General features: G+C 43.2%; 1 protein-coding gene across 1 annotated transcript in view; it reads right to left on the bottom strand.

Moving 5' to 3' along the window:
- kcnh5b (potassium voltage-gated channel, subfamily H (eag-related), member 5b) overlaps window positions 1-24,508 on the bottom strand; it is a 93,765-nt gene that overhangs the window by 44,863 nt on the left and 24,394 nt on the right. The window contains exon 6 of the mRNA XM_039009084.1: window positions 22,432-22,824. Coding sequence (XP_038865012.1) covers window positions 22,432-22,824 — 393 coding nt within the window. The remainder of the gene's footprint in view (window positions 1-22,431; window positions 22,825-24,508) is intronic.

Below are 24,508 nucleotides of genomic sequence, written 5' to 3'. Positions count from 1 at the left end.
TGAACTGCCCTTCTGCCCAACGGCGCCTGAACTGCCCGTCTGCCCAACGCCGTCTGAGCTGTCTGTCTGCCAAGCGCCGCATGAACTGCCCGTCTGTACAGAGCCGCCAGCCAGCCATGAGCAGCCAGAGCCGCCAGCCAGCCATGAGCAGCCAGAGCCGCCAGCCAGCCATGAGCAGCCAGAGCCGCCAGCCAGCCAGGAGCTGCCAGAGCCGCCAGCCAGCCAGGAGCTGCCAGAGCCGCCAGCCAGCCAGGAGCTGCCAGAGCCGCCAGCCAGCCAGGAGCTGCCAGAGCCGCCAGCCAGCCAGGAGCTGCCAGAGCCGCCAGCCAGTCAGGAGCTGCCAGAGCCGCCAGCCAGTCAGGAGCTGCCAGAGCCGCCAGCCAGCCATGAGCAGCCAGAGCCGCCAGCCAGCCATGAGCAGCCAGAGCCGCCAGCCAGCCATGAGCAGCAAGAGCCGCCAGCCAGCCATGAGCAGCAAGAGCCGCCAGCCAGCCATGAGCAGCCAGAGCCGCCAGCCAGCCATGAGCAGCCAGAGCCGCCAGCCAGCCATGAGCAGCCAGAGCCGCCAGCCAGCCATGAGCAGCCAGAGCCAGCCAGCCAGGATCCGCCAGAGCCAGCCAGCCAGGATCCGCCAGCCAGTCCGGTGCTGCCCCTCAGTCCGGAGCTGCTCCTCAGCCCGGAGCTGCCCCTCAGCCCGGAGCTGCCAGTAGTCCAGAGTTGCCCCTCTGTCCTAAGCTACCTCTCTGTCCTGAGCTACCTCTCTGTCCTGAGTTACCTCTCTGTCCTGAGTTATCTAGGGGGGACCTGTGTTAAGGTTCCTAGACCAGGGTGGGGGGCGAGGATCGCCACTCAAAGGACGCTAAGGAGGGGGACAAAGACAATGGTGGAGTGGTATCCTCGTCCTGCGCCGGAGCCGCCACCGTGGACAGATGCCCACCCAGACCCTCCCCTTGAGGTTCAGTTTTGCGGCCGGAGTCCGCATCTTGGGGGGGGGGTTCTGTCACGTTCCTGACCTTATTTGCCTTTGTTTTACTTTGTTTAGTTGGTCAGGACGTGAGCTGGGTGGGTAGTCTATGTTATGTGTTTCTATGTTGTGTTGAATGTGTTGCCTGATATGGTTCTCAATTAGAGGCAGGTGTTTTACGTTTCCTCTGATTGAGAACCATATTAAGGTAGGCTGTTCTCACTGTTTGTTTGTGGGTGATTGTTCCTGTGTCTGTGTCTGTATGCACCACACGGGACTGTTTCGTGTTTTCGTTCGTTTTTGTAGTCTGTACCTGTTCGCGCGTTCTTCGTGTATATGTAAGTTCTCAAGTTCAGGTCTGTCTACGTCGTTTATTGTTTTGTAGTTTGTGTAAGAGTTTTCGTGTTTCGTCTTTCTTTAATAAATCTCCATTATGTCTGCATACAACGCTGCGTTTTGGTCCGACCCTTACTCCTCCTCCTCATCCGAGGAGGAGGCATTAGACAGCCGTTACAAAAACAGTCAGCGGAGGAGCTGTACCGTCCCATCATCGCTTCCCCTCGGCCCCTCCCCTCTCCTCCTCCCACAGCATCAAAGGCCTCCCCGGAGACCTCAGCTAAGCTCATATGTAAATGAGGAGCATATAACTATCCTCACCTATAGGGCAATCAGATGAAAAGATAACAGCATGGGTCGTAAAAAGCAGCAACACATGATGATGAATGATTACTGCTGGTAAGCAGTGTACCCCTGGGCCTAGGGTATGTATGCCCCTACTGTTTAATCTTTTGTTTTATATGTAATGTAAGTGCCTTAATGTGTTTTGACACTAGGAAGAGTAGCTGCTGCCTTGGCAACAGATGGGGATCCCTAATAAATACAAATACAAAATAGGAGCAATATTAGATTGAGGAGAAGAAGAGTAAATAGATTGAATACAATAATTATTCTGGGACATAGTGTGTAGTTAATCAAATTGATAGCAAATTGCCACCATGATCTTGATCATTCGATTAAGATTCAAAGCTCCTGTAGAGTCCAGAGAGGTTTTCATCCTGAGGCATTGACTATCCAAGCCAATAAGGCAGCTAATAGGGATGGAGTACCCTGTTTACCAGGTAACATGCTTCTTCTCCCTTGGGAGGGTTTAATGCATTTGTTTCCCCCTAGTTTTCCTACTCCAAGACAGCAGGTTGCATTATAATATTATACCTGAGCGCTAAATTGGCCTTATGCTAACCCAAACCCCCACAGTCAGACTTGGCGCTAGGCTAATGCTTACCCAAACCCCCACAGCCAGCCTTAGCGCTAGGCTAATGCTTACCCCAAAAATTATGGAATTAACAACCAATGTTTACTTTTTTATTTTGAGCTATGGCAGTCAATTGCAAATTAGTCTCACATTCTCACCACCACTAATGAGATGGGTGTGCTTGATGCATGTCGCGTCAGAGATTCTCAAAGTCAGGGGGCCTGGTCAACAGTGCACATCTCATCTTTGTGACTCTGAACTTACAATGGCTAGCCCCAAGTCGTTATATATTTTTATTGTGCTTTATGCTATTTGCCTCATGACTCCTGCATGCTTTGTTGACTATGAACTTGCTTGTTTACCCAACCGTGGGACAGACTGTTTGTTCCCACACTCGGGACTCTGACTCTACTGGTTACACGGACTCTTGGTCTCCCATCCTATTCTAACCACCTCTCACCGGCTTTGTAGTCATGTTACCTAATGAAATTGCTGTACAATATGATCTTGTTGCCATCTAATGCACATTCAATTGTCATAAATCAACACTGCAGAGCTCTCCCTGTCCTCAGCCGTGCCCTGATTTTATTACTGCTAATGATATCTGGAAATGTGCATGTACACCCTGGCCCATCTACTATTGATAGCCACAATTCTGACTTGTGCCCTGTTATCTGCTTCACTGATTTATGCTCTCATAAAAGCCTGGGTTTTCTGCCGTTTAACACTAGAAGCTTATTACCTAAAATGTATCAAAAGTGTGGGTTCACAGCTTCAATCCAGACGTGTTAGTCATTACTGAGACGTGGTTAAGAAAGAGTGTTTTGAACACTGATGTTAACCTTTCTGGTTATGACCTTTTTCGGCAAGACAGATCTTCCAAAGGTGGTGGAGTGGCAATCTTTACCAAGGAACACCTTCGGTGCTCGGTTGTCTCCACCAAGTCTGTCCCCAAACAATTTAATTTGATGTTTTTTTAAGCATTAAACTTTCAAATAGCTCCTTGTTGATTTTTTATATAACCTTTATTTAACTAGGCATGTCAGTTAAGAACAAATTCTTAGTTATAATGACGGCCTACCCCGGCCAAACCCGGACGACACTGAGTTAATTGTGCGCCGCCCTATGGGACTCCTAATCACGGCCGGATGTGATACAGCCTGATACAGCCTGGATTGTTGGATCAGGATTCCTATTTGACTCAGCCATGCCTCCTTGCCCTTCCAACATTTCCTCATCTCCCACCCCTTTTAATGCAACAAGCCCCGATGATCCTCCCTCTTTTTTCCCTGCCCCGCTACAAAGTTTCTCCCTGCAGGCGGTCACTGAGTCCGAGGTGCTAAAGGAGCTCCTTAACTTCTCTAGAATAGGGGGCAGCATTTTCACGTTTGGATGAAAAGCGTGCCCAGAGTAAACTGCCTCCTACTCAGTCCCAGATGCTAATATATGCATATTATTAGTAGTATTGGATAGAAAACACTCTGACGTTTCTAAAACTGTTTGAATCATGTCTGTGACTATAACAGAACTTATTTGGCAGGCAAAACCCCGAGGACAAACCATTTTTTTTTTTTTTGAGGTCACTCTCTTTTCAATGTGTTTTCATTGGGAATCCAGATTTCTAAGGGACCTTCCTGCAGTTCCTATCGCTTCCACTGGATGTCAACAGTCTTTAGAAATTGGTTGAGGTTTTTTCTTTGAGAAATTAAGAAGTAGCCATGTTCAGAATGAGGCTCCAGTGAAGTGTACTGTTTGTTAGAGGCGCGTGACCAGAAAGCATGCTACACATTGTTTTCCTTCGGTATTGAACACAGATCATCCCGTCTTCAATTTTATCGATTATTTACGTTAAAAAATACCTAAAGTTGTATTACAAAAGTAGTTTGAAATGTTTGGAAAAAGCTTACAGGTAACTTTTCTGATATTTTGTAGTCACGTTGTTCAAGTTGGAACCGTTGTTTTTCTGGATCAAACGCGCCAAATAAATTGACATTTTGGATATATATCGACGGAATTAATCGAACAAAAGGACCATTTGTGATGTTTATGGGACATATTGGAGTGCCAACAGAAGAAGCTCGTCAAAGGTAAGGCATGAATTATATCTTTATTTCTGCGTTTTGTGTCGCGCCGGGAGGGTTGAAATATGATGGTCTGTGTTTGTTTGCTTGGTTGTTATCCTCAGATAATAGCATTGTTTGCTTTCGCCGTAAAGCATTTTTGAAATCTGACACGTTGGCTGGAATCACAACGCTAGGGGTCAGAATTGTTTTTTTCTTAAAATATTGTTCCCAAGGTAAACGGATATTTTCTCTGGCCCAGATCGTAGAATATGCATATAATTTACAGATTAGGATAGAAAACACTCCAAAGTTTCCAAAACTGTCAAAATATTGTCTGTGAGTATAACAAAACGTATTCTGCAGACGAAAACCTGAGAAAATATAACCCGGAAGTGATATATATTTTTTAAACTGTGTTTCCTGGACCGTCTTTCTTCCATTTAAAGGGGTATCAACCAGATTCCTTTTCCAATGGCTTGCTCAGGCTGTGACCAGGCTTTAGACATAGTTTCAGGCTTTTATTTTGAAAAATGAACGAGATTTTTCATAACTAGTCAGGTGTCCTCCGAATAGTTCCTGCGCGCGCGAGAGGAGCTCTCCATTTTCCGTTTGTCTCTTAATGAATAGGTTATGGTCCGGTTGAAATATTATCGATTATGTTTGTTAAAAACAACCTGAGGATTGATTATAAAAAACATTTGACATGTTTCTACGACCATTACGGATACTTTTTGGAATTTGTCGAACGGAACACGGCTTTGGTTTTCTCAACATAATGTGCAACCCAAATGGCGTTTTTTTGTGATAAAAGTAATATTTATCGAACAAAAATAACATTTGTTGTGTAACTGGGAGTCTTGTGAGTGGAAACATCCGAAGATTATCAAAGGTAAGCGATTAATTTTATTCCTTTTCTGACTTTCGTGACCATGCTAATTTGGGGCTAGCTGTTGTAGCATTGAAAGCTACACTCACAAAAGCTTGGATTTCTTTCACTGTAAAATATATTTTCAGAATCTGACACGATAGGTGGATTAACAACAAGCTAAGCTGTGTTTTGGTATATTTCACTTGTGATTGCATGATTATAAATATTTTTTGTAATATTTTTGCATTTGGCGCCCTGCAATTCTAGTGGTTGTTTAGGAAAGTGATCCCGTAAAAGGGATCCGTAGCGCAGAGAAGTTAATTTGGTATATTGAATGTGTGATTTCATGAAAGTTAAATTTTTATAGTAATTTATTTGAATTTGGCGCTCTGCATTGTCACTGGATGTTGGCCAGGTGGGACGCTACCATCCCACATATCCCAGAGAGGTGAAACTTGACCCCCCAAAAAACATCTGGGTCAGATGGTTTAGACCCTTTCTTCTTTAAGGTTGCTGCCCCTATCATTGCCAAGCTTATCTCTGACCTTTTTAACCTGTCTCTCCTTTCTAGGGAGGTTCCCATTGCTTGGAAGGCAGCCACGGCGGTGCATCCTTTATTTAAAGGAGGAGATCAAGCTGATCCTAACTGGTATAGGTCAATTTCTATGTTGCCCTGTTTATCAAAAGTGTTGTAAAAACTTGTCAATAATCAATCGACTGGCTTTCTTGATGTCTACAGTATTCTCTGGTATGCAATCTGGTTTCCGCTCAGGTTATGGATGTGTCACTGCAACCTTAAAGGTCCTAAATGATGTCACCATTTCCCTTGATTCTAAGCAATGTTGTGCTGCTATTTTTATTGACTTGGCCAAAGATTTTGTTACGGTAGACCATTCCATTCTTGTGGGCCGGCTAAGGAGTATTGGTGTCTCTGAGGGGTCTTTGGCCTGTTTTGCTAACAACCTCTCTCAAAGAGTGCAGTGTGTAAAGTCAGAACATCTGCTGTCTCAGCCAGTGCCTGTCACCAAGGGAGTACCCCAAGGCACGATCCTAGGCCCCACGCTCTTCTCAATTTACACCAACAACATAGCTCAGGCAGTAGGAAGCTCTCTCATCCATTTATATGCAGATAATGCAGTCTTAAACTCAGCTGGCCCCACCCCGGATTTTGTGTTAAACGCTCTACAACAAAGCTTTCTTAGTGTCCAACGAGCTTTCTCTGCCCTTAACCTTGTTCTGAACACCTCCAAAACAAAGGTCATGTGGTTTGGTAAGAAGAATGCCCCTCTCCCCTCCGGTGTGATAACTACCTCTGTGGGTTTAGCGCTTGAGGTAGTCACCTCAAGGCTGCTTCAGACTGTTCTACCACAGATGCTGGGAGCTGACACTGTCATTGTCCATGTGGGGTCAAACGACATCAGGAGGGCTAGCTCGGGAACATTTGAAAATGGATTTTAAAGAACTGATTTTAGCATTAAAAGACTTCAAAAAACAGCCAATAATTTCAGGTCTAGTACCATCGTTGGGCCGCGGGTGTGAAAGATTCAGCAGACTGCTGGCATTACACATCTGGCTAAAAGACTACTGAAGCTCTGCCGGAGTCACTTTTATTGATAACTTTGACACCTTCTGGGAAAAGAAGATGCTCTACAGGAATGACGGAGTCCATCCAAATCATCTTGGCTCCTGGACTCTGTCCACGCATTTCAAGGCTGCGTTGAAACAATGACTGGTAAATGATCCAAGACCAGCTCAGTTAATCCCTACCATTGTGACAATGAGTCGTCATAATTCTGCATCAAATGTACATGATCTTAGGGGCATTGGCAAACACAATGTAAGTAATTTAATTTATGTACCCCTAATTGCACCGAATACATCTGTTTATCCTATAGCTATTGTAAGCAGTAATCATGAGCCTATAAACCAGAGTTACACTGTTAGCACTGAGGCGGTGTGCAATAGTAGGAAGACCACTTTATGAAGCTCACCCTGCACTATCAGCTCCAATGTAAATAGCATGAGTAAGTCTACCTCTGATAAGCTTCCCAGTAAAGCATTAAAAACAATCAAGCCACCCAGAAAAGTGCTAAAATAGCCCATATTAAAAAACAAGGTCCATGAAGTCAATAACTTGCTTGTAACAGATGACATTCATATTCTGATTATCTTTGAAACTCACTTAGATAATACCTTTGATGATACAGTGGTAGCAATAAATGGTTATAACATCTACCGAAAATACAGAAATGTCAACAGAGGCGGTGTTGTGGTCAATATTCAGAACCACATTCCTGTAAAGCTTAGAGACGATCTAATGTTAAATACTGTTGAAGTAATATGGCTACAGGTTCATCTGCCTCACCTGAAGCCCATTCTTGTGGGAAGCTGCTATAGACCACCAAGTGCTAACAGTCCGTATCTGGATAATATGTGTGAAATGCTTGATAATGTATGTGATATCAATAGAGAAGTATATTTTATGGGTGATTTAAATATTGACTGGCTATCATCAAGCTGCCCACTCAGGAAAACACTTCCAACTGTAACCAGTGTCTGCAACCTGGATCAGGTTGTCAGTCAACCTACCAGGGTAGTTACAAACAGCACAGGAATTAAATCATCAACATGTATTGATCATAGTTTTACTAACGCTACAGATATTTGCTTTAAAGCAGTATCCAAATCCATAGGATGTAGTGATCACAATATAATAGCCATATCTAGAGAAACCAAAGTTCCAAAGGCTGGGCCTAATATAGTGTATAAGAGGTCATACAAGAAGTTTTGTAGTGATTCATATGTTGATGATGTGAAGAATATTTGCTGGTCTGTGGTGTGTAATGAGGAGCAACCAGATGCTGCACTTGACGCATTTATGAAACTACTTATTGTACCCATTAAGAAAATTACTGTAAAAACTGTTGAATCCCCTTGGATTTATGAGGAATTTAAAAATTGTATGGTTGAGAGGGATGAGGCAAAAGGTATGGCAATTAAGTCTGGCAGCCCAACTGATTGGCAAACATACTGCAAATTAAGAAATCATGTGACTAAACTAAATAAGAAAAAGAAACTACACTATGAAACAAAGACAAATTATATAAAGAATGGTAGTAAAAAGTTTTGGGACACCTTAAATGAAATTTTGGGAAAAAACGCCAACTCTGCGTTACTGTTATTGAATCAGATGGCTCATTCATCACAAAGCAAACAACTTTAATGGCTTTTTCATTGGCAAGATAAGCAAACTTAGGGATGACATGCCAGCAACAAACACTGACCCGACACATCCAAGTATATCGGACCAAATTGTGAAAGACAAGAATTGTACTTTAGAATTCCGCAAAGTCAGTGTGGAAGAGTTGAAAAAATTATTGTTGTCTGTCAACAATGACAAGCCACCAGGGTCTGACAATCTAGATGGAAAATTACTGAGGATAATAGCAGATGATATTGCCACTCATATTTGCCACATCATTCATTTAAGCCTAATAGAGAGCGTGTGCCCTCAGGCCTGGAGGGAAGCTAAAGTCATTCTGCTACCCAAGAATGGTAAAGCCCCCTTTACTGGCTCAAATAGCCAACCAATCAGCCTGTTACCAACCCTTAGTAAACCTCTGGGGAAAATTGTGTTTGACCAGATACAATGCTATTTTACAGTAAACATATTGACAACAGAATTTCAGCATGCTTATAGGAAAGGACACTCAACAAGCACAGCACTTACACAAATGACTGATGAATGGCTGAGAAAAATTGATGATAAAATGATTGTGGGAGCTGTCTTGTTAGATTTCAGTGCAGCTTTTGACATTATCGATCATAGTCTGCTGCTGGAAAAACTTGCACCCCCTGCTATAATGTGGATAAAGAGTTACTTGTCTAACAGAACACAGAGGGGGTTCTTTAATGGAAGCCTATCAAATATCATCCAGTTTGAATCAGGAATTCCCCAGGGTAGCTGTTTAGGCCCCTTGCTTTTTAAAATTTTACTGACGACATGCCACTGACTTTGAGTAAAGCCATAGTTTCTATGTATGCGGATGACTCAACGCTATACACGTCAGCTACTACAGCAACTGAAATGACTGCAACACTCAACAAAGAGCTGCAGTTAGTTTCAGAGTGGGTGGCAAGGAATACGTTAGCCCTAAATATTTCTAAAACTAAAAGCATTGTATTTGGAACAAAACACTCAGTAAACCCTAAACCTCAACTAAACTTGTAATAAATAATGTGGAAATTAGTAACACTAGATTGTAAACTGTCATGGTCAAAACATATTGATGCAGTAGCAGCTAAGATTGGGAGAAGTCTGTCTATAATAAAGCGATGCTCTGCCTTCTTAACAACACTATCAACAAGGCAGGTCCTACAGGCCCTAGTTTTGTCGCACCTTGACTACTGTTCAGTCGTGTGGTCAGGTGCCACAAAAAAGGACTTAGGAAAATTGCAATTGACTCAGAACAGGGCAGCACAGCTGGCCCTTGGATGTACACAGAGACATTAATAAAATGCATGTCAATCTCTCCTGGCTCAAAATGGAGGAGAGATTGACTTCATCACTACTTCTATTTATGAGAGGTATTGACATGTTGAATGCACCGAGCTGTCTGTCTAAACTACTGGCACACAGCTCGGACACCCATGCATACCCCACAAGACATACCACAAGAGGTCTCTTCACAGTCCCCAAGTCCAGAACAAACTATGGGAGGCACACAGTACTACATAGAGCCATGACTACATGGAACTATATTCCACATCAAGTAACTGACGCAAGCAGTAAAATTAGATTTAAAAAACAGATTAAAAAAACACCTTATGGAACAGCGGGGACTGTGAAGCAACACAAACATTGGTACAGACACACACACACACACACACACACACACGATAACATAAGCACTATACATACACATGGATTTAGTACTGTAGATATGTGGTAGTGGTGGAGTATGGGCCTGAGGGCACACAGTGGGTTGTGAAGTCTGTGAATGTACTGTAATGTTTTAAAATTGTATAAACTGCCTTAGTTTTGCTGGACCCAAGGAAGAGTAGCTGCTGCATTGGCTAATGGGGATCCATAATAAATACAAATACCTCATACGAACTTGGGAGTATGGCTAGACGGTTCAATGTTCTTCTCTGAGCACATATCTAGACTTGGTTTCCTCTATCGTAACCACTCCTCTTTCACCCCAGCTGCCAAACTAACCCTGATTCAGATGACCATCCTACCCATGCTAGATTACGGAGATGTCATTTATAGATCGTCAGGTAAGGGTGCTCTCGAGCGGCTAGATGTTCTTTACCATTCGGCCATCAGATTTGCCACCAATTCTCCTTATAGGACACATCACTCCACTCTATACTCCTCTGTAAACTGGTCATCTTTGTATACTCGTCACAAGACCCACTGGTTGATGCCTATTTATAAAACCCTCTTGGGCCTCACTCCCCCCTATCTGAGATACCTACTGCAGCCCTCATCCTCCACATACAACACCCGTTCTGCCAGTCTCATTCTGTTAAAGGTCCCCAAAGCAAACATAATCCCTGGATCGCTCCTCTTTAAAGTTCGCTGCAGCTAGCGATTGGAACGAGCTGCAAAAAACACTCAAACTGGACAGTTTTATCTCCATCTCTTCATTCAAAGACTCAATCATGGACACTCTTACAGACAGTTGTGGCTGCTTCGCATTATGTATTGTTGTCTCTACCTTCTTTCCCTTTTGGGCTCCCAAGTGGTGCAGCGGTTTAAGGCACTGCATCTCAGTGCTACAGGCATCACTACAGACACCCTTGTTCGAATCCAGGCTGTATCACAACCGGCCGTGATTGGGAGTCCCATAGGTCGGCGAACAATTGGCCCAGCGTCGTCCGGGTTTGGCCGGTGTAGGCCGTCATCGTTAATAAGAATTTGTTCTTAACTGAATTGCCTAGTTAAATAAAGGTTAAATAAAAATAACATCTCTGCTATCACACCCAACCTGGATCTATATTTGGTTTTAAGGTAGACGAGAGCACTGAATCCAGCTTCACACATATATTGTATGAGCCGACGAAGGGTATCGTTGGTTTTTCTTGTGCTTTCAAGACAACTGGGACCTTGGAAAAGTAGGAGGTCAAATCATGACCTCAGTGATCTTCAGTTGGGAAAGTCAGAGTCCTAGAAAGAGACCTGAGTTCAAGAGTTGGAATTCCGAGTTGGATGACCGTTCCAAACTATTTTTCTCAGTCTTTGCTAATCTTCTTCAGAGTTCCCAGTTGCTTTAAACGCACTAAAGTCGGAAGTCGGAGATTTCCGAGTTCCCAGTTGTTGTGAACGTGGCATTAATGCTCAGAGGGAGATGGCAGGGTATTCCCTTTGAGTCAGGAACCAAAACTCCTCCATAGTGACCTGTGAATACAATTGGTCACATGACAGCTCAATCAGCTGTTCGATTTCACTTACCGGCATGTCAACTGAGCAAGGAACACAGTCAAACAGATTGGGAAGCAGGTCCCAAAGTGCTCTTCCAAGCGTTGGAGGTGAGCAGTCGTCACCTGTGTGGGACACTTACTGTTGCGGTTTTCCGTTAAAAACATGCACAGCCGAGGGAAGGGGGCATGGCTAGCTTTTGAAAGACTCTCTCTCCAATAAGAATTCTTTCCTCTGAGTCCACTGATTCTGTCACTCATCTGTAGAATGTTTTTGTATTTCCCCTGCATGCTTGCGTTCAGTTTGTTCAGTTTCCCTAATATGTCTGTTACATAGGTAAGGAGGCACAAAGTCAACCAAGTCTGTTTTTTTTACATCCATTGTGAATGACAACAGTTCCTCTCTCAATGCGCAAAAAAATCTTGCCAACAATCCCCCTCGATAACCACCAAGCCTCGGTGTGAAATAGAACATTGTCATGCTCTGATCTCATATTTTGCGAACAGGTGTGTGCACAGTAGATGTGGTTGGATGTAGTTTACAATCAAAGTTACCTGCTGCAGTACATCTCAGAGTTCTGTGCTCAGCTCTTTTGCCACCAATTGCTATTGGTGTATCATACAATGCATCCATATCGCAGAAGGAGACATATTAAAAACAAGAGTGCAGAGGCCTGCCTGCCGTCCCGCCATAGATGTAGCCCCATCTGTGCAAAAGCCCACCATTCAATCCCATGGAATCTGTTTTTCATCAATTTAGCCACTCAGCACACTGAACATCCCCTGTGCCGTTTCATGCTCCGGAATCGTGAGACAGAACAATATGTCCTTGTGAATAACATGCCCCGACATATATAGCGAACATAAGTCAAAGCATGAGCATCTCGGCCCTCACAGCTAACATCGATTTGGAGAGCATAAACTATGGAGTTTTTGAGTCGTTCAGTCAGAGTTTCCTCATGATCGCTAGCAAAAGCACAAATTCTTCATTTATCTGTTTTATCTGACAAAGGTATTGATGTGAGTTTCTATGCCTCTGCCTCCCCACACATTGTTTTCACCATATCAATTGCATCCGGTAATAAAGTCTCTACAATAGTGTGTGGTTTCATAGCGTAGGGGCCTAGCCATTCACCGTGGGAATGATTCAAGTGCAACGGTCAAGTGCAGCCTTTTCCCATGATCTAAGGGCTCTCTCTGGTTGAATTGTATCTTTGAAATTTGATTAATTTTCAATTACATTTTTAAGGTTAACCACTTTACAATAATTTTGAGATACAAAGACAATATTATAATATATTAGTTAACCTTTATTTAACTAGGCAAGTCAGTTAAGAACAAATTCATATTTACAATGACGGCCTACCCCGGCCAAACCCGGACGACACTGGGCCAATTGTGCGCTGCCCTATATACAGTACCAGTCAAAAGTTTGGACACACCGACTCATTCAAGAGTTTTCTTTATTTTTACTAATTTCTACATTGTAGAATAATAGTGAAGACATCAAAACTATGAAATAACAAATATTGAATCGTGTATTAAACAAATCAAAATATATTTTAGATTCTTCAAAGTAGCCACACTTTGCCTTGATGACAGCTTTGCACACTCTTGGCATTCTCTCAACCAGCTTCATGAGGTAGTCACCTGGAATGCATTTCAATAACTTTGAAAGCTTCTTCAAGTGCAGTCGGAAAACCATCAAGCACTATGATGAAACTGGCTCTCATGAGGACTGCCATAGGAAAGGAAGACCCAGAGTTACCTCTGCTGCAGAGGATAAGTTCATTAGAGTTACCAGCCTCAGAAATTGCAGCCCAAATAAATGCTTCACAGAGTTCAAGTAACAGACACATCTCAACATAAACTGTTCAGAGGAGACTGCGTTAATTATACCTTCACGGTCGAATTGCTGCAAAGAAACTACTACTAAAGGACACCAATAAGAAGAAGAGACTTGCTTGGGCCAAGAAACACGAGCAATGGACATTAGACTGGTGGAAATGTTTTCTTCGGTCTGATGAGTCCAAATTGGAGATTTTTGGTTCTAACCACTGTGTCTTTGTGAGACACAGAGTAGGTGAACGTATGATCTCCGCATGTGTGGTTCCCACCGTGAAGCATGGAGGAGGAGGTGTGACGGTGTGGGGGTGCTTTGCTGGTGACACTGTCTGTGATTTATTTAGAATTCAAGGCACACTTAACCAACATGGCTTCCACAGCATTCTGAAGCGATATGCCATCCCATCTCGTTTGCACTTACTGTGACTATCATTTGTTTTTTTAACAGAACAATTAACCAACATTTCTCCAGGCTGTGTAAGGGATATTTGACCAATAAGGAGAGTGATGGCGTGCTGCATCAGATGACCTGGCCTCCACAATCACCTGACCTCAACCCAATTGAGATGGTTTGGGATGAGTTTGCCCGCCAGACTGTTGGAAAAGCATTCCAGGTGAAGCTGGTAGAGAGAATGACAAGAGTGTGCAAAGCTGTCATCAAGGCAAAGGGTGGCTACTTTGAAGAATCTAAAATATATTTTGATTTGTGTAACACTTTTTTGGTTACTAAATGATTCCATATGTGTTTTGATGTATTCACTATTATTCTACAATGTAGAAAATAGTAACAATAAAGAAAAACCCTTAAATGAGTAGGTGTCTAAACTTTTGACTGGTACTGTATATATATATATACACAGTGGCTTGCGAAGGTATTCACCCCCTTAGCATTTTACCTATTTTGTTGCCTTACAACCTGGAATTAAAGTAGATTTTTGGGGGGTTTGTATCATTTGATTTACACAACATGCCTACCACTTTGAAGATGCAAAATATTTTTTATTGTGAAAGAAACAAGAAATAACACAAAAAAAGATAACTTGAGCGTGCATAACTATTCACCCCCCAAAGTCAATACTTTGTATTTTTATTTATTTAACCTTTATTTACCTAGGCAAGTCAGTTAAGAACAAATTCTTATTTACAATGACGGCCTACCCCAGCCAAACCCGGACGACGCTGGGCCAATTGTGCGCCGCCCAATGGACTCCCAATCACAGCCGGATGTGATACAGCCTGGATTCGAACCAGGGTGTCTGTTGTAACACCTGTAGCACTGAGATGCAGTGCCTTAGACCGCTGCGCCACTCGGGAGCCACCTTTTGCAGCAATTACAGCTGCAAGTCTCTTTGGGTGTCTCTATAAGCTTGGCACATCTAGCCACTGGAATTTTTGCCCATTCTTCAAGGCAAAACTGCTCCAGCTCCTTCAAGTTGGATGGGTTCCGCTGGTGTACAGCAATCTTTAAGTCATACCACAGATTCTCAATTGGATTGAGGTCTGGGCTTTGACTAGGCCATTTCAAGACATGTAAATGTTTCCCCTTAAACCACTCAAGTGTTGCTTTAGCAGTATAATTAGGGTCATTGTCCTGCTGGAAGGTGAATCTCCGTCCCAGTCTCAAATCTCTGGAAGACAAACTGTTTTCCCTCAAGAATTTCCCTTTATTTAGCGCCTTCCATCATTCCTTCAATTCTGACCAGTTTCCCAGTCCCTGCCGATGAAAAACATCCCCACAACATTATGCTGCCACTACTATGCAGCATCATGGTGCATCATGCAGCATCATGGTGTTCTCGGGGTGATGAGAGGTGTTGGGTTTGCGCCAGACATAGTGTTTTTCTTGATGGCCAAAAAGCTACATTTTAGTCTAATCTGACCGGAGTACCTTCTTCCATATGTTTGGGGAGTCTCCTACATGCCTTTTGGCGAACACCAAGCGTGTTGTCTTGTTTTTTCCTTTAAGCAATGAGTTTTTTTCTGGCCACTCTTCCATAAAGCCCCACTCTGTGAGTGTACAGCTTAAAGTGGTCCTATGGACAGATACTCCAATCTCTGCTGTGGAGCTTTGCAGTTCCTTCAGGGTTATCTTTGGTCTCTTTGTTGCCTCTCTGATTAATGCCTTCCTTGCCTGGTCCAGGAGATTTGGTGGGCGGCCCTCTCTTGGCAGGTTTGTTGTGGTGCCATATTCTTTCCATTTTTTAATAATGGATTTAATGGTGCTCCGTGGGATGTTCGAAGTTTCAGATATTTTTTTATAACCCAACCCTGATCTGTACTTCTCCACAACTTTGTCCCTGACCTGTTTGGAGAGCTCCTTGTTCTTCATGGTGCCGCTTGCTTGGTGGTGCCCCTTGCTTAGTGGTGTGGCAGAGTCTGGGGCCTTTCGGAGCAGATATACTGAGATCATATGACAGATCATGTGACACTTCGATTGCACACAAGTGGACTTTATTTAACTAATTATGTGACTTCTGAAGGTTGCACCATATCTTATTTAGGGGCTTCATAGCAAAGGGGTGAATACATATGCACGCACCACTTTCCTTTTTTTCCCCTTTTTTTTTTAACAAGTTTTTTTTTTTTTTTCACTTCACCAATTTGGACTATTTTGTGTATGTCCATTACATTAAATTTTAAATAAAAATCCATTTAAATTACAGGTTGTAATGCAACAAAATAGGAAAAATGCCAAGGGGGATGAATACTTTTGCAAGGCACTGTGTATATATACATATATTTTTTCTTCAGGATTTTTAAAATTCTCCCATGACCCCATTTTCATATCAGGCGACCACACATGGGGTTGCGATCCCTAGCTTGCGAACTGCTGTGCTTAGATAATGCTTACCCAAACCCCCAAGTACTTGGCTAATGCTTACCCATACCCCCACAGCCAGCCTTAGCACTAGGCTAATGCTTACCCAAACCCCCACAGCCCTAAACGTTAGGCTAATGCTTACCCATACCCCCACAGCCAGCCTTAGTGCTAGGCTTTTGCTAACCCCCAACCTCCACAGCCAGCTTGAGTGAGTGCTAATAATGCTAAACCAAGCCTCCACAGTGCTGAGGGCGAGGCTCCCCTGGGCCTGTCAGATTGTTTTTGTTCATTGCAACATGCATGGCACATAAAAAGGTCACGCTGGATTAGCCAGTGCTGCCATGGCCCCTGCAGACAGGAAAAGTGCGTCTGAGTGCACTTTACTGGGGCTCTGTGCCAGCAGGTAGCAGCCCAGACTACAGGGGGCTGCCTGCCCCCTCCTCCTCTCCAAGCCCACTCCTCCCCTCTATGACCTCAGGGAACCTCAGCAGTCCTTGCTGCTAGAATGTGACTGTGATGCCTTATACACAAGCGGGATTCTGTGTGTAAAATATCTGGATGTCGATTCTTCTGTTGTGTTCTATGAAATCTTAAAGCATCCCACTCACTATAGTGTACATCATGGGTCCCCAATTACATTCAGCTGTGGACCAATCTTTTCTTGAGCAGATGGTCAGGGGGCTGGAACATAGTTATAAATAATTTGTACAATTCACATTGACTGCAAGAAGTCCAAACATATATAGTATTTGACAAAAACATAATAATTTGAAACCTTGATTACATTTGGATACGATCACATATCTCTCTCTATTTATGCGTTGGAATACTTTATGGCTGGGAATTGCCAGGTTCTTCACGATACGATATTAACATGATACTTAGGTGCCGATACGAAATGTTTGCGATTTGATACTGTGATTTTTTTGCGGTTCGATGTTCCAAACATATCGCTCACCATATGTCTGCTGCAGAAGAACAAGAGAGATCCCTGAGAAGTGTTTTGATCAGTCATGGAAATAAATGTGAGGAAAACAAATTGCCTCACTATTTAAAAAGAAGATGGAGAACAAGCTATGAATGAAAAATACTGGCGTTTTGGTGCAGGTACTGCCGAATAGTGCAAAACTAATATTGCGATATCGTCAAAACTAATATCCCGATATGTAACTGTATAGATTCAGTAGAATACATGGAAATGGATTTCCTAAATTAAAATCCCTTTGAGCTGATTTCCTGGTGATTTTAGTCTTTTATGGGCAAAAAAAATGTTGCTCTGAAAACTTGGGTGGTCAAATAAATTAACACTTGGGGAACACTAGCGTACAGCGAATAAAGCTCAACATATATCAAAGCACCTGCAGCAACTAAAGACATTTCAATGTGCAGCAAAGCACTTGACATTCTGCATAGCACCTGATTTAAAATCAACTATAAAGCCATAATGTTGAAAGGCAAAAACTGTCATCACAATGTAAACCTCCAGAGAAAAAAAGGGCAAAAAAACAACCCAGACATAAAATAAAATTATCCTTATTATGTCTTCCTGTTTGACATCTCTTTGTCTTTCCCTGTCATTCTCTCTCTCACCTCTCACTCTCTAGCTCCTCTATTATATTTTCTATGTTCTCTCTCTCTACACTGCATGTTTCAGAGTGACGGTAGGTCTTGGGAACACACTACAATACACTGTGCACATTGGTCACCACTGTGCACATTGGTCACCACACCCGGGCTGTACATTACCCTTTTCCCTCAATATGAGCTCACATCTTGACACAGAGACAAATCGTCACTTTGAGTTTTGTGGTTGTGGTTGTGCATTTGAATCCTATTGATTTCCTATCAGCCCCTCATGGCTACTCCTGCCCCTCTCCCTCTGTGAGCAAGTGGACCTCACAGCCACATCCCAGAAGGAGCTCTCAGAAACTATCAGGCGCACCGGAGAAAACCCACAGAGACACACAAACCTGAACTAACATACAGCAGGAGACATACAGCATTCACCTACTGTATCCTGAACAGACACCAATACAATACATAGTTCACGCCTTCACATCAGCTTCAAATAACAGCAGGGAACCAGTTCTCTTATTCTAGAAACCTGGGCATGTCAGCCATCAATACAGAAAACATGTATTTTATATAACCTACAGTCAATGTTCCCTCTAACTGCCCTCAGACTGCTGCTGCACAGATGCAATATCAGCCCGGACAGAGAAGCACGAGATTGAACTTCACTCAACTTCTAGAGTTTTCCCCTTAAGTTGCACCATAATCAATCAGAGCTGCAGTAGGCCAATAGCCATTGGCATATATGGATCTGTGCCATTCACTTTGAACTGAACTGAACTGTGTTTAGGCTACAGTATGAGTGGTCATGTGCTGCAGGTCGCCACGTGTGCACAATTGTTCATATTCTTTGCTAGTTAGTGAGTTATTAGCCCAGTTATAGCAACAATGGGGGAGTGGTTCCTTCCAACAAGAGCACAAAATGTTTGCATTTTGATTCTAGCCATCTTTGAGAAGCGAGTCAGGTAAAGAGCTTTTTTATGTCTTAAAGGGGAAGTGTTGTATTTTGTGACGTCTTGAATAAGCTAAGTAGCCAATAGGCAGAGCGTAGCATAATATGTCTGATTCTCTGTAATAATGGTATGGGAATAATAATACATTTTATTTTGTAAAGTGGTTTCTTGCATCAAACAACACAACATTTTCAGTTACATCTTTGTCTGAAGGACAAGTGGAGTATGTCAAGCCAAAACCTGCGGACTCTCCTTCACCGCAGCCAACGTCAGTAAAACATTTAAACGTGTTAAACCTCGCAAGGCTGCCGGCCCAGACGGCATCCCTAGCCGCATCCTCAGAGCATGCGCAGACCAGCTGGCTGGTGTGTTTACGGACATATTCAATCAATCCCTATCCCAGTCTGCTGTTCCTACATGCTTCAAGAGGGCCACCATTGTTCCTGTTCCCAAGAAAGCTAAGGTAACTGAGCTAAACGACTATCGCCCTGTAGCACTCACTTCCGTCATCATGAAGTGCTTTGAGAGACTAGTCAAGGATCATATCACCTCCACCCTACCTGACACCCTAAACCCACTCCAATTTGCTTACCGCCCAAATAGGTACACAGACAACACAATCGCAACCACACTGCACACTGCCCTAACCCATCTGGACAAGAGGAATTCCTATGTAAGAATGCTGTTCATCGACTACAGCTCAGCATTTAACACCATAGTACCCTCCAAACTCGTCATTAAGCTCGAGACCCTGGGTCTCGACCCCGCCCTGTTCAACTGGGTACTGGACTTCCTGACTGGATGCCCCCAGGTGGTGAGGGTAGGAAACAACATCTCCACCCCGCTGATCCTCAACACTGGGGCCCCACAATGGTGCGTTCTCAGCCCTCTCCTGTACTCCCTGTTCACCCATGACTGCATGGCCATGCACGCCTCCAACTCAATCATCAAGTGTGGTGTCAGGAAAATAACCTCACACTCAAAGTCAACAAAACAAAGGAGATGAAACAGCAGAGGGAGCACCCCCCTATCCACATCGATGGGACAGTAGTGGAAAAGGTGGAAAGTTTTAAACTCCTCGGCGTACATATCACGGACAAACTGAAATGGTCCACCCACACAGACAGCGTGGTGAAAAAGGCGCAACAGCGCCTCTTCAACCTCAGGAGGCTGAAGAAATTTGGCTTGTCACCAAAAACACTCACAAACTTTTACAGATGCACAATCGAGAGCATCCTGTCGGGCTGTATCACCGCCTGGTACGGCAACTGCTCCGCCCACAACCCCAAGGCTCTCCAGAGGATAGTGAGGTCTGCACAACACATCACCGGGGGCAAACTACCTGCCCTTCAGGACACCTACACCACCCAATGTCACAGGAAGGCCAAAAAGATCATCAAGGACAACAACCACCCAAGCCACTGCCTGTTCACCCCGCTATCATCCAGAAGGCGAGGTCAGTACAGGTGCATCAAAGCTGGGGCCGAGAGACTGAAAAACAGCTTCTATCTCAAGTCCATCAGACTGTTAAACAGCCATCACTAACATTGAGTGGCTGCTGCCAACATACCGACTCAAATCTAGCCACTTTAATAATTAAAAATGAGATGTAATAAATGTATCACTAGTCACTTTAAACAATGCCACTTTATATAATGTTTACATACCCTATATTACTCATCTCATATGTATATACTGTACTCTATACCATCTACTGCATCTTGCCTATGCCGTACGGCCATCGCTCGTCCATATATTTATATGTACATATTCTTATTCATTCCTTTACACTTGTTGGTAGTTGTTGTGAAATTGTTAGATTACTTGTTAGATATTACTGCATGGTCGGAACTAGAAGCACAAGCATTTCGCTACACTCACATTAACATCTGCTAACCATGTGTATGTGACCAATAGAAATTGATTTGATTTGAAGCCCTGCATGTTTTTTTCAAAAGTCTCATGGAATGTAGGCCTACATTGAACACCACACATTGGCTCCTACTGTAGGCTGAACGATGGAACAGCTATTTTCATGTTAAAATGTTATGGGATGCATTTTCTCAAATGTTTTATGGTAGGCCACTCTGGTATGCCTACATTACGATAAAGTAGCCACATTAGCCTACTTGGCCACTGTTAAAACAGTAACTTAAAACTGGTACAGCCTCAGTATTCACAGTAAACACGCGCCGGAAGTTGCAAAGAACATTAACAATGTTCAAGTTTGTGCTCAGCAGACCTGAAATTTACTCAGTGCTGAACAAATTTGAGGGAACATTGCCTACAGTATATATAACCTATTTAAAACATGTATTTTTATAACCTACGCAGCAAAGTACAGTATCATTGACCTGGATACACAAACAAACACACACTCACTCACTCTCTCCTAAAACATGTGTTTTATGAGCTATACTAGTGAAATGATGGTGATGGAGCACCTATCATTGAACTCTAGAAAAGCAGTAACACAGTCCATAAGTTTTTCTGCTTAAAATCCAATTCATTGTGTTCTATATGATTGGGTTGAAGGAGTATTGATAATTGCTTCTCCTGGAGGACTGAAAATCGTCTCGAGCTCATCAGGCAAACTGGTTTTGACAGAAGCCCACATTTCTGGATTTCAGAGCCGACATAAGAAGCAACTGTTAGAAGTACAACTGACAAATACCTACAACTTAGACACTTCATAGAGGGTCAGAAGAAAGTCGATAAACTACGTTTTCAAATGACTGAAGTTGAAAAACTATTTACGAATCCTACCGTTCGGAGAGATTTAATCTCCACATATATTCTATTTTATTGAACAGAAGTGCCTCATCCTATGATGTGTTGAGACATGTTTGGGAGAGAGACATTGGATATGCATTTGGTGAGGAAGAACGGGCTTCTATCTGCAAAAGGGTCTACCCCAAATGCACCTCCATAAGCATACAAGAGCTAAATTTCAAAAAAATTCATAGAACCTACTTTACACCTGTCCGCCTTCACAGAATGTTTTCCAATGCATCAGATTTCTGTTTCAAATGTAAACAGGATACTGGCACCTTCATGTGCGTTTTTTGGTACTGTAGCATAATCCAGTCTTGTTGGAATGATATTCACTTACACATCCAGAATATCTTGGGTAGATAATTAGCTTTTTCACCGGAGTTATATTTGCTCTATTTTGATTGTAACGTCATGTTTGACCCTGACTCTGAACATCTGTTCAATACCCTTGTTTACTTAGCCAAAAAATGTATATTGTTATTATGGTCCACACCTGAAGTACCATCTGCGAGAATGTGGCTTTCAAGCTTCTGCTATCCTACCTCTAGAGAACTGTACATTTGATTTACACCAGAGGTCTGATACATTTTGGAAAATTTGGTCTCCATTGTTGTCTTATGTAGAAAACCTCCCATAAATGCACATGTTATAATTGTAATGTTTGTATATATTGTTTTCTCTCCATTTTATGACTGCCTTTTTGTATAATGTTTTGCTGTATCCTTATTTATCCCTTTTATTGTACTTAGTCTGTGGTGCACTTTGTTTGGTTGTCTATGTAACCCCTATTAAAAGAAAATAACATTCTAATAAAAAGATAATTACAAAAAAGAAATACAATTTCAAAGATCCTAAACCCACCCCACCCCTTCCCCGAGCCAGCCTACCGTACCTCATCCACATTCTCAAAGGCATTGATTATGTCATAGGGCAGGCAGGACAGCAGGTCGATGACGAACCAGGTCTTCAGGTAGTTCATCCTGATCAGCTTGGGGTCTGAGATGACCTCCCCACCGGGCCCCACGAAGGTGGTGTGGAAGTTGAGTACGATGTCCACCAGGAAGATGACATCCACCACACTGTCCAGCACCAGCCATACGATGTTGTTCTGCTTGGTCTTGAAGGACACGTTGTAGGGCACCATGATGGCCGTGTAGAAGGTGAGGACGAGGATGACCCAGTCCCAGGTGGTCTTGAAGGTGCAGTAGTGGAGGATGATGTGAGGGGGAGTCTTAGGAGCCTCCTGTTTGTACTGGGGGAGGATGTCTGAGCCTAGCTGGAGAACCTGAGCGCACACACAGAGAGAGAGAGAGACACAGTGAGTGAGAGAGAGAGAGAGACACAGTGAGTGAGAGAGAGAGAGAGAGAGACACAGTGAGAGAGAGAGAGAGAGAGAGAGAGAGAGAGAGAGAGAGAGAGAGAGAGAGAGAGAGAGAGAGAGAGAGAGAGAGAGAGAGAGAGAGAGAGAGAGAGAGAGACTGACAGTTATAGGAGGAGGAGACACTTTCCATGTTAAAGTTGATTGTTCTCATCTCATACAGACTATATCAGGAATGGGGCTTCCTGACTCCATGTTATAAAAGCGGGTTGGGTGCTCGCTGAGAAGATGAACAGAGGCTACAATTCTCATCTAATCCTCATCATCAGATGTGCCAATCAAACAGGCCTCAGTCAAGACCAGAAGCGCTGTGCAAAATGAGAACTTGAGAACAATTAAGCACACAAAAACCTTCTCAGAGAAATAGCAGCACATCTGACATTACGCATACTCAATATGAGACATCAGATGCTCTTCAGATGAATCACCTGCCTAATCTATTGAATGTTCCCCAGATATTACAAACCCACTCAGACATCTTGTTATTGGTTATGTAAATGAGAAGAGATAGTAAAACTCTTCCTTCTTTTCTGAGTTTTGATTTTGTCTTACCTCTCTGTCTGAGAGAGACCGGTAGGGGTAAGCAAATCACAAAATCCAAATCCCCTTTGCATGAATTAACAGTAAGTATAACTTCATGTTGATAAATTTAATTCGGAAAGTATTCAGACCCCTTCACTTTTTCCACATTTTTTTACGTTACAGCCTTATTCTGAAATTGATTCAATTGTTTTTTCCCCTCATCAATCTACACACAATACCCCATAATGACAAACAAAAACACGTTTTTAGAAATGTTTGCAACTGAAATATCACATTTACATAAGTATTCAGACCCTTTACTCAGTACTTTGTTGAAGCACCTTTGACAGCAATTACAGGGTTAAGTATTCTTGGGTATGACGCTACAAGCTTGGCACACCTGTATTTGGGGAGTTTCTCCCATTAATCTCTGCAGATCCTCTCAAGCTCTGTCAGGTTGGATGGGGAGCGTCGCTGCACAGCTATTTTCAGGTCTCTCCAGATATGTTCGATCGGGTTCAAGTCCGGGCTCTGGCTGGGCCACTCAAGGACATTCAGAGACTTGCCCCGAAACCACTCGTCCATTGTCTTGGCTGTGTGCTTAGGGTTGTTGTCCTGTTGGAAGGTGAACCTTCGGCCCAGTCTGAGGTACTGAGCGCTCTGGAGCAGGTTTCATTCAAGGAACTTTCTGTACTTTGCTCCGTTTATCTTTCCCTCTATCCTGACTAGTTTCTCAGTCCCTGCTACCTCCCTGACCAAGGCCCTTCTCCCCCGATTGCTCAGTTTGGCCAGCTCTAGGAATAGTCTTGGTGGTTCCAAACTTCTTCCATTTAAGAATGATGGAGACCACAGTGTTCTTGGGGACCTTCAATGCTGCAGAAATGTTTTGGTACCCTTCCCCAGATCTGTGCCTCAACACAATCCTGTCTCGGAGCTCTACGGACAATTCCTTCAACCTCATGGTTTGGTTTTTGCTCTGACATGCACTGTCAACTGTGGGACCTTATACAGACAGGTGTGTGCCTTTCCAAATCATGTCCAATCAATTGAATTTACCACAGATGGACTC

The sequence above is a fragment of the Salvelinus namaycush genome, chromosome 15 (genome assembly GCF_016432855.1).
Source record: "Salvelinus namaycush isolate Seneca chromosome 15, SaNama_1.0, whole genome shotgun sequence".
NCBI lineage: Eukaryota > Metazoa > Chordata > Actinopteri > Salmoniformes > Salmonidae > Salvelinus > Salvelinus namaycush.
This window is presented reverse-complemented; position numbering and strand designations above follow the sequence as displayed.